We start from the raw sequence: 11,011 nt of genomic DNA on the forward strand, positions 1-11,011 counted from the left end.
AGAAAATAACAACCAGTCGTCACGCCTAAGTGTGTAGCAAGTACATCGCTTATCCACAGAACAATAAATAACGGCATAGCGGGCCTTCTTTCCCTGCTTCATGAGCCCCACCGCGGTGGTCTAGTGGCTAAGGTACTCGGCTGCTGACCGACAGGTCACGGGATCGAATCCTTACTGCGGCAGCTGCATTTACGGTGGAAGCGAAAGTGCTGTAGGCCCGTGTGCTCAGATTTTGGTGCATGCTAAGGAGCGCCAGGTTGTCGAAATTTCTGGTGTCTCCACTACGGCGTCTCTCATACTCGTATGATGCTTTTGGCACGTTAAACCCCACTTGTCATTCAACCAAATGCCATCTTCATGGTGTTTAGGATGGTGTATGGCGTTAGGTATACCTTGCATGTGCACATGCATTGTTTGCTCCAAAATTACCCCACAATAGGCTCTGCAAAGAAGGTTGATCGAGCTTTCGCTGTGACTGTGCTGCGTGTTCTGTGTAGGCCTGGTAATATTTTTTGCTGTTTCACTATAGCCAGGTCATGTGACAGAAATGACACAGATGTAGAACATTGTTCTCTTTCCAATAAACTGTTTCACTCATGGTGCTTGCGTTTTAAAGCAAAGCTCCCTAAGGCATGGCTCTGTCCATCTTCCGATGTTGTGCATAGCCACCACTCGCACCTACCCGCTCTAGAGCGGGCAGGTGCCACAGGGGATCTGAGATGCGAGATGGTGGTACTTGGGAAGTGTTTACTAGATGAATGCACGAACGGACGAATAAACATACGGATACGCGGACGTACGTACAGATGGACGCAGGACAGATGGAAGGACACATGGATGGACGCACGGATGGTCACGTGGATGAACATAAGCAAAAACAGGCTGTCTGACGCTTCGCCCAACTCATAATCATTCACTCCGTGGATATGCTGTGATTTTTCCCATTCTTCTAGTGTGCGCGTCTGTGTGCGCACCTTATCCAGTCTAAATTGATAAACTTGCCACTAAATGTGTAGCAATCGCTTGATTACTTTCAGTGTGCCAATATGTCTATGGTTTTTTCTTGTTTTCTTTTTCCGCTATATATTCATATCTTGACGCTATAATTGACATTGTATACTTTAAACCTTTCTTGCGTTTATTTCAATCTTCAACAGTTGCTTTCAGCCGCAGTTCGTCCTCGCGCAGCGCCTGACCGATCTCCTCGAAACCCCTACTGTCAAGAAGTTGCCATTGGCCTACGACTTTCTTTTTCATTAGGTGCTTAGGTAAGCACAAGGTCTCTGCCATTTATTGAACCTCCTTCGCTACTTAACCGCGAATCCACAAATAATATTCCTATTTTTTTGCTTTGATTATGCATAATGGTTTTCTTGTGTGTATATGAACAATCATTCGGGTGAAATGCCTAACTTGTGATATTGTTGGTGAGTTGACTACTAACAGCTAGTTCTACATTCTGCGACCTTCAACTAACATTGAAGCGATTTACATTTTCCCACATCATAGAACACCTTTTGCCTGCTTCGTGTGATGATATTATGGTTGAGATATATTTTCTCTCTAAAATGAGCATAGCTATTCTAGAATGGGCATGAAGACCTGAACTCTATCCTAATAATCACGAATGAAATAAACTTTTGCTGCTGGAGCTACTTCATAAAACATCTCCGCTGCAAATTCGCCGTATGCACGCACGGGCGTCATTGATAGTAGCTGTACCTCCTAAATTTTCACATATGTGACTTACGTTGCTTTGAAGAACCGATGAGTCCTAACCTTCAAGTCAGCACGCGTTATTCAAAGCTGAAGGACGATGGTCGGCCTTCAAGGCTGCTTCTTGAGCAAAAGAATGTTTACGAGGTAGCAAGCAGGGCGAAAAACAAGATGGACACATTAACACAGGAACAAAATACAAGAACAAGTGTTGTTGATATTTCTTTTTTTTTCCTGTGTGACCATCTTGTTTATCACGATGCTTGCTAACATGTATACATGTCAAGTTGCCCTGCTATATACACTAGTCAATGCCTAGTGGTGCACATTCCCACATATACGATATAAAATGAACATAAACCACAGCACTTTTCCTACTAGTATGTTAAAGATTACTTTATTTTATTGCTGTACATTGCCACAAGTGTAACTAAGATTTATAAGACTGTTCTCTGTTAAGCCGATAACAAAACCGAAAGATTCCTTAACAACGACGAATTCCGTCGTAAGCCGAAATACAGCTTCCGTATTCAATACGGGCTCCATAAGGGCTGCCAGGAGCGTAGCCTGCATTTTAACCAGCCGCGCCGTAGCCGAATGATGTCTGGTCAACGTATTAAAGTGCAATAAATGGTGGTGCCCCTGCAGAGTACTCTTGACGCCCGTATGGGGGGAATCCATACGCTCCGGTAGCGCTAGCATAGGGGTTATATCTGTATCTTCCATAGCCACTGTAACTCCCAGCATTGTAGGGTGCCGCCACTCTGGTAGCGAAAGCTGCAGCTGCGCCACCCTGCACATTTCTTGAGGTAAACGGTGGCACCACTGGTGCAGCATTAAAGACCGCGTCGGCGCTTGCTCCAGGGGCCGTCCCAGGCTCGTTCGTGTCCACGGTGGCGCGGAAGCCGTACGCGTCCGCCACGTAGTTCACCCTCCGATACAGACCATTGACATTTCGATAGCCGTACGAGCCGGTTTTGGCGTTGTTGGAGTCAGCCTGCTCGCTGTGAAACTGCCGGTTACCGAACTCGTCCACATTGTCATAGCCGAAACTGTACGGCTGAGGAGGCTGCAAGAGATAAAAAAATTCAAAGCAATTTAGGCCCAACAAGAGTAATTGTGCAACAGATGCCGTTGAGAGTCCACAAAAAGAATACTGCAGGATGTTTTCTGCTGAAAACTGGAGCTGGGCTTATATAACTATCAAGACGTTATTTTCTTGGTTTGTGTGCTTGCCGTAGAATGAACAAAAGTAATTCCATCAAAAAAAAGTTCAGTCATTAAGAACATGTCAATCAATAGTCAACTGCATTTGACAGATGTCAACACGGCAGATAAGAGCATGCCATAAGACTTTCGTTATTCATTACACCTGTCCCACCATTATTGTAGGTAATATGAAAGAAAGATATGAGAGAAAGGAGAAGCAGGAACATGAACTAGGTGAAATAGCAGGTACTTCAGAATCTTTATGGGAAACTTCGGCACTGACGTCAATCTACAGAAGCGATAGTGCTGCTGAAGTGCACTAGTATTGTTCGAGTTTGTGTATCGTCAATATAAAAGCCACAAAGTTTCAATAGCGCATTGATTTATGAAGCCTGTTGACGGCACTTTTACAGTACATGCGCCTTGTGTGCCTTATCACTGATATTCTTATACGGACTGCTAGCAGCATAGAAAAACACGTCAGCTCACAGATTCGTAGGGATTGTATCTTCCGTAAGGCACAGCGGTAGCAGCAGGAGCTCTGTAAGCAGCGAATACTGCACCCGGGTATCCAACTTGGTTTGTGGGGTGGTGATTGAGCGCGTGGCATTGAACCACGAGATAGACGAGCAGCACTTGCACCTGTGGTTTGAGAAAACGTCGGCATTCTGTTTACTCCAAACCGAGTAGTAAGTTGATGCTGTACAAAATGTAAAGATGAAACCTTCCCATGGAGCTCACTACATTTTGTAATACAAAGCAAAACATATCAAAATGGTAATCATGAAATCTCAGATATAATTCTTATAGTTGTCACCCCAATGCAGAACTAATGAAGGGCATTGCCCGCGATAAAATCACTCAGAGTTTGTAATATGTGCTTTGTACTTCTGCAAAGGATAAACGTGCATGACGACGTTTATAGCGCAGACATCTCACACATGCTAGATTACGCTGTACAATATTGAAGCTTTCATTTAAGCACATTTCCTAGCAACATATACCGTTGTTCTCGGTATTGCCATCGTGGGGCATTCTAAAGCCCCCCAAAATGTTGTGCTTCAACTTCACAATGAACATTCGCCATTTCTCGAAGAACATGATTACTTTGAAAGCAGCGCACAACGACAAGCTCAAAAGGAACTTTATCATTTTTTGCTTGTCGTCGTGCGCTGTTTCATAAGTAATCATGAACCATCACCAACTAACCCAACTTTCGACATTACTGATCTCCAAAAACGTAATAGATGCTTCTGTCAACAAATGCTGGGTGCATTGCAAAGACACCATTATAGGTGCTCACCACCGGTGACATTTCGAATGTTCTGAAGCTGGCAGACGAGAGTGGACAGTCAAGCTCGTATCCTGCGAGGGAAGCTTATGTGAATGCGAATGCCTCCTCGTGGTTTTATATTGTGCGTTTTATAGTGCCGTCAGCGACACCTGTCAAGCTTTTGCGTGCACGGTACCCGGCATTGCAGCGCGCTTTGTTGTTTCGCAGTGTCCTCCTTGCTTTCGCATATTGCAAAACAGTAGTGTCGTGCCATGCCATGCAGCAGGAAGTCGGTTTATTACGTAATTGTCTTTCATGCCTCGTAAGGAAGCCTGCAGGGTCGTGCAAATGGAAAACGACCCGTCGCATTAGAGTAAATGTTGTTGAAATATTCTTTAGATTATATTAACATATACCATACAATGTTATTATTTCTTTAAAATTTCTACAGCTTCCGGCAATTGAAGTCCGAAACAGGCATTCAAGTCATTTATTCAATTTATGAAGTTATATTACATTTGCAACATTTTACTCCGAGTGAGATCTTAGCACACTCGCACAAACACACAAAACAGAAAACGCAGAGATAGTGGTGCATATTGAAGACGTCAAGACAACTTTATTGCATAGGTTGTTGGCCAAAGACAAACAGAACTTATGGTACAATATTATATACCAGCAAGCATTGCTGCCGATTTATAAGTTTTACGGTGCTTGCCACCTCTTCTTCACTGTTACATTTAATGAAATGGCTATATGAAAGAGGCAGCAACAATGCAGATTTGTTTGTTTCCTTTTTTTGACATATACATATCCCCAAATAGCATAGTAAAAAACGGTGCTGTAGTTAAACAGTTCAAAGGTATGCAACACTTTCTATACACTTCACCTCTGGTTTGTTTAGCGACACGCATGTAACCATGTTCCTATAAAAATAATTGTTCTTTAAATTAAACCACGATGTGAATTTGAGGGAGAACGTAGTGGAGCGCCCTGAGGAATTCCACCCCTAAGATTTTTTAAAAGAACTCTGCAACACTTCTTTATGTAATTATCAAAGAATTCTATTACCTCACGAATCGACTGCCCCAAGTATATATGGGGACAGTTACAGAAACATGCCCCACGCTTTGAGAGCTCTCCCCGTCCTTTCATACAAGTGAGCATGCTGAAAGCCGCGCAGAGGGTAATGAAAAGGGGCCAAGATGGTACTTTTGTCCGTCACGCGTCATGTCACTAAGCACTTTCTTTTCTTTTTTTCATAACGATGCTCAAAATAGCCAAAGGCCACAAACTACGGGTGTATGGCACCGCTATTTGAGCTTGAGGCATTATTTGTTGAGAGAAGGAGTGATTTCTAGCTAGCTGACTTTGAGAAATATTTGTAAATTAGAGAAGGCTTTTTTTTTGCGCAACAGCGTTTGACTCACGTGTTCCTAAGGAGCGTCAAGTGCCGATCGCCCATGTTTTCTGATCACGTCAAAAACACTTTGTGGGTTCCTTTAACGTGCCCCTAAGTCTAAGAGTGCGGGTTCCGAACGTTTTTCGTCCAACGAGGTACAGTCGCTGCGACTGATGCTGATGCTGATGACCTCTGATGAATGGCGCTTACCCACAAAGGGGGATGGGCCAAGAACCGGGCGGCAGGATACTTAAATGAAACTAAAATGAAAATGAAGCCAATCTGAAAAAGTAGCTTAAAATAATACTACCAAAAAACAAAAATGTTTGCTGAGCAAGCGGTCAAACCATCTTTTGTTTTTGAAAGACATAACTACGAATTATAAACTAAAGATCTGAAAAGGTAGGGGATCACTAGCATGGTAATCTTTTAGTTGCGTTGATGTAATCAAACACAGCGGAGCATACATCCCTGTGGCAGTAACCAAATGAAGTTCCGCCAATTGATAAAATTACTGGTAGATTTACTTGTATTCCTAGCTTTTGTAATGGGGCTACTAAAAATCTTTTTCTCTGATAAGAATAACGATGACAGAATAAAAAGAAATGTTCGATTGTTTCAATTTCGTTGCACCAAATGCATAGCGGTGACGCCTTGAGCCGAGCTTTGTTAAGGTAATAATTTAGTTGTGGAACTGCACAACGCAATCTGGTATAGGTGACCTCTAACTGGCGAGATACACACCACTGTTTATTCCAGCAATAGCTCAAATGCTCGAAATCTTTGAATTTATCTAAATTACCTTTTCCCCATTGCAGGCAAGCATTTCGGAACCTTAGTGCGGTTACGTAAGCCGTATCTGGCAAAACTGGGATGGTGGGCCCACCCAGGGATACTGCTGCTAAAGAGTCCGCCATTTCGTTCAAATATAATCTGCGGTGGCCTGGTACCCATAGCAAATGCAGTTTTTTTTACGTTTTTCGGTACTAAATGCCGAAACGTATTCATCAGCTCTGAATTTACTGCCGCAGAAAGTGCATTACAAACTGATAACGAATCTGTAATGGGCTGCTAATGATTCGCTTGAGGGCAATTTGCGTAGGGCAAGAACAATGGCCAATAATTCTGCAATGAATACCGGGGTATAATCTGGGAATCGAATCGAAAAGGACCAGTCCAAAGAAGGAAAGAAGATGCCAACCCCAGCCTTTTCTTTTGACACAGATGCATCAGTCGCTATGATATTGCTTATCTCTAGGTGAGCTAGATAATCTGCTAACTGGTCATTTAAATACCTATATGCCAATTGTTTCGCGTTATGAGGAAATATATCATCGAATTGTATGCTAAGAATTGACTTTAGGTTGTGTATTGGACCAATATGTCTAATTTTTACATTCAGTTGCTTTAGTAGCGCTTGTGCAAATACTATTTGCGGGGTGTGTAGTCGCGACCAATGGGTTTCGAAAAATAAAGTCGGTTCTTGAATGAAAGCGTAAAATGAGAGTCTTTGTTGTGAACTGTATATCTTTAAGAATGCTTGCACAGTAAGAATTTTAAACCTATTTAGCAGAGAAGGTAGGCGAGCTTCCGTATACAACACGTTATTTGCAACAAACTTTGGTAGACCCAGACACAAACGCAGCGCTTCTCTTTCCAGCAGTATTAGGGGTCTCATTTTATAAATTGCGCTGCCAGAAAATAATACACATCCAAATTCCATGATGGGCCGCACATAAAGTTTATATATCATTATTAGCACATCTCTTCTTAAACCCGCTTTACGGTTTGCAAGCTTCCGTAGCCACCCCATGGCCCGTGTTGCCTTGGAGTACACATCATCAATGTGACTTCTCCAATTTAATGTGTCATTATATATGATGCCCAAATATTTAAGAGAATTCGCCTGCGGAATGAGCTCATTACTGTACATTAACGAGATGTTGATAGGCGGCAGAAAAGAGAATGCAAGAAGCACACATTTCTTTACGTTCAGAGTCATATGAATATTTTTAAGCCATTTTTCTATCATATTGAGATAATTTTGTAGACTCTGGTATAATGATTGAAGGTCGGTATTACTTGCAAAGAAAGCAATATCGTCCGCGTACACATATAACTGAATATCCTTAGTTGATGGAATGGAGGTTAAGAAAATGTTAAATAAAAGTGGCGACAGGACAGCCCCCTGTGGAACGCCACGTGTCTGCTTATATCTATTCGATGAGTACCCATCTTTAAAGCAGTAATATTCTCTCCCTCTTAAAAACTCCGACACCCACGCAGTGATGTAGTTGGGAAAGTGGTGATATTCCATCTGTTTTAATAAAATTGAATGCTCAACCCTATCGTACGCTTTAGCCAAATATAGAGTAACTAAAGCACAGTATTGGCGGCGACGCCGAGCCAGTTGTATTCGGCTCTCTAAATCAACATTCGCACACCATATTGAGCAACCAGATTTAAAACCAATTTGACTGGGGTTTAATATTGCGTTATTATTAATATATTTTATTACCCGGGCATTCAAAACTCTTTCAATTAGCTTAACCAGATTTGACGTGAGTGATATCGGCCTTACATTGTCCAAGGCGAATCCTTTTTCCTGCTTTTTAAGAAGTGGAATCACTTTAGACAGCTTCCATTCCGCAGGTATCCAAGCTTTTGTCAAAGAAAAATTCACCAGATTAAGTACTTCAGTTGGACAAATCTCGAATATTACTTTCATCATTGCATTTGTTACCCCGTCTGGTCCAGGTGCCGAAGGAGATAAGTGCCTTATTATCTCTGCCAGCTCATCTAAAGTAACCTCCTCGAAATCCTCGCCTGCCATTGGGTTCACAATGTGCAGTGGAATAGTTGACATAAATCTATCTTGGAGCCCTTTCGCAATATTTTCTACTAAATCAGAGAGCTCACGGGGGGAAAGAACAGAAGAGGCAATGTTTTCAGCGGGTGGTAACATCTTTTGAGATCTTAAAAATCTGAAGAGCGCTTTTTGTTTTTAGCCCTAGAAAGATACTCATGTCGTTTCATATTATAACCATATTTTGCATTACTTACTGTGCGTTTGAAGTCTGCTGCTGCGAATTTATAATCACATCAATTTTTTGGACATTGGTTGACCAGTAGTTGTTTCCATGCAGCTTTCCGTTTTCTATAGCTCCTCATGTACTATTCAGTCCACCATGGACTAAAAGAACCTCTTGTGGCCGGGTCTAATTTAAACGTTGCGTCTTTTATTGATCTTTTTAACACTGCACACAAACTCATAGCCCTAATGTCACCTTGTATGTCCTTGCGGTGATCAAAAGTAGCCCTCAAGTCGTTTTCTAATTTTCTATAGTTGAGGAAAGAGCGGGCCTTTTCGGCGACATGTATTCTTGGAAAGTTCAGTACAAAACTAATAGGCAAGTGGTCACTGTTAGTAGCACAGTCTAAAGTTTGCCACGAACATATATTTAGAGATGAGCCTGAAAATGTCAAGTCAATTACAGATTTAGAGAGACCTCGGACAAAAGTAGCAGATTGCGAATTTAAACAAGATAAATTCTTGTCAATAGCCCATTCCCACAAGCGTTTTCCGCTTAAATCTGTTTTAAAACCCTAGGCCACATGATGTGAATTGAAGTCTCCAGTGATTAATATATCCTTTCTGCAGGCAGAAAACATATCGTCTAGACTTCGTGTGTCTTGCACCCCGGCTGGAAAATACGCATTTACAAACGACAAGGGAGAAGCGTCTGGTAATATTATGTCTACTATCAAAATTTCACAATCTGGAGTCACACAACGATAAGAGATCGTAGCTTTGTGACCAAACTTAGTTGCTATCAAGACAGCAAGCCCACCACCTCTGCTAGGTCGGTCCAATCAAAATAGCCGATAATTTTTTAGGGAAAACTTCTGGCTGGTTGAAAGCCAGGTTTCTTTCAGTGATATAATATCCGCGGAAAGTTGTGAAGAATGGTATGATAGGTCTGTGGCTGCGGAAAATATAGATCTGCAATTCCACTGTAATACGGTTAGTGAACCTATTTTGGCGACAGAACCGTCGCAGAAACTGCTTGGTCCAAAATGTCCTTTCGCAAAAAGTCTTTCTTAGACATGTTCTCAAAGAATTTTTTTTGGATAGATACTTTTTAGATTTCGAATTATGCGAAGAGTTTTTTGATTGGGGAGATCGGGTTCGCTTCAGAGCCTTATGAGAGTCCATATCTATATCTGCACATGCTTCCGAATCATCCGTAAGATCACCGTCTTCCGTTGTTTTGGAAGTCCCTGCCTCAGGAGAAACCGCTCGCTGACGTGTTGTCGCACTTCAATTTCCGTACGCTGCGATACCAATGATGTCTGAGGAGCCCAATCGTTCGTAGATGCTACACCTAGAATTTGAGATTGTTGATTGGAAACCAATTGTGCCATGCTTTTAAAAAGATTGTTTGCGAGGCGTTCCATTGCCTTTTCCGTAGCCTTCTCTACGGCCTCTGCGATAGATGTTGCGAGAGATGCATCCATGGCGGTGGTATTACGTGCTGCAACACCTGCATATCCTTTGGATCCCTCCTGCATTTCTGCAACGGCTTCTCTCCGAGAGCACCTCTTGCGTTCTACAATATCCAATATGGCAAGCTCCCTTTCTTTTGCTGCACAGTCTGCGGAGTCTGCAGGGTGCGCCCCATTACATAAGCAGCACCTCTCTTTTTCAGAGCTGCACTTGCGGCTGTCATGATTTTCACCACACAGACGGCATCTAAGAACTGATCGGCGCCCTCTGACGCTATGTCCATATCGCCAACATTTCAAACACTGCAGGGGTTTGGGGGAAAGTGGCTCTACCTTATAGATCAGTGGCCATGCCTTAATTTCGGAAGGTCGGACTGTTCCTAAAAAGGTCGCCATCACCGATTCCGTTGGGGATTTTATGTTGTCAATTGTACGGGTGCACCTGTACACTGAAATTACACCCGCCACCGAAAACAAATCGAGCACTTCTGCAGGTGTCAGGCTTGTGTCTACACCGCGGACTAATCCTTTCGAGCATGCGAGGTGTGCCGGAATAAATGGGCTTACCGGATGCGCTGCAAATTCGGAACATTGCAGGAGCTCACGAATGCATTCCTGATCTGCGGAACAGCATATGATGCCTCCGCGACCAAACTGGCGGACCTCAGTGATCTCCTGGAGATGCGAAGTGGCTTTTCGAAGCTCCACTTGAATCGCCTTTGGGTTCTTCATCGGAATACTGCCCCCATCTGTAGGTACCAGCGCCACAGGGACACTTCTCGCTCCACTGCGTAACAAATAGTCTATCGGCCAATCCTTGGCGGGAGTGGAAGCTAACCAAGGGGAGTGTTCTTGGCCGGGGGAACACAATGACATCAAGATTGAATGACTCGCTTCAGCTGAAA

At 42.9% G+C, this 11,011-nt stretch overlaps 1 protein-coding gene across 1 annotated transcript; it reads right to left on the reverse strand.

Annotated features, from left to right (window-relative positions):
• Positions 1-2,127: 2,127 nt before the first annotated feature.
• LOC119177904 (uncharacterized) lies at positions 2,128-4,303 on the reverse strand. The gene is made up of 3 exons (XM_037429089.2): positions 4,229-4,303; positions 3,415-3,567; positions 2,128-2,785 (listed from the first exon to the last, which is right to left on the reverse strand). The coding sequence occupies exons 1-3, from the start codon at positions 4,238-4,240 to the stop codon at positions 2,333-2,335; spliced, it is 618 nt and encodes a 205-aa protein (XP_037284986.2). The 5' UTR covers positions 4,241-4,303; the 3' UTR covers positions 2,128-2,332.
• Between the last annotated feature and the right edge of the window lie 6,708 nt (positions 4,304-11,011).

Source organism: Rhipicephalus microplus, chromosome 1 (assembly GCF_043290135.1).
Source record: "Rhipicephalus microplus isolate Deutch F79 chromosome 1, USDA_Rmic, whole genome shotgun sequence".
Classification (NCBI taxonomy): domain Eukaryota; kingdom Metazoa; phylum Arthropoda; class Arachnida; order Ixodida; family Ixodidae; genus Rhipicephalus; species Rhipicephalus microplus.

What these genes read in the sequence shown, in the direction of transcription:
- LOC119177904 (XM_037429089.2), bottom strand. An exon ending in GATACAATCCCTACGAATCT is followed by an intron (nt 2,786 to 3,414) that starts GTGAGCTGACGT and finishes TATCTCTTGCAG; the next exon opens with CCTCCTCAGCCGTACAGTTT.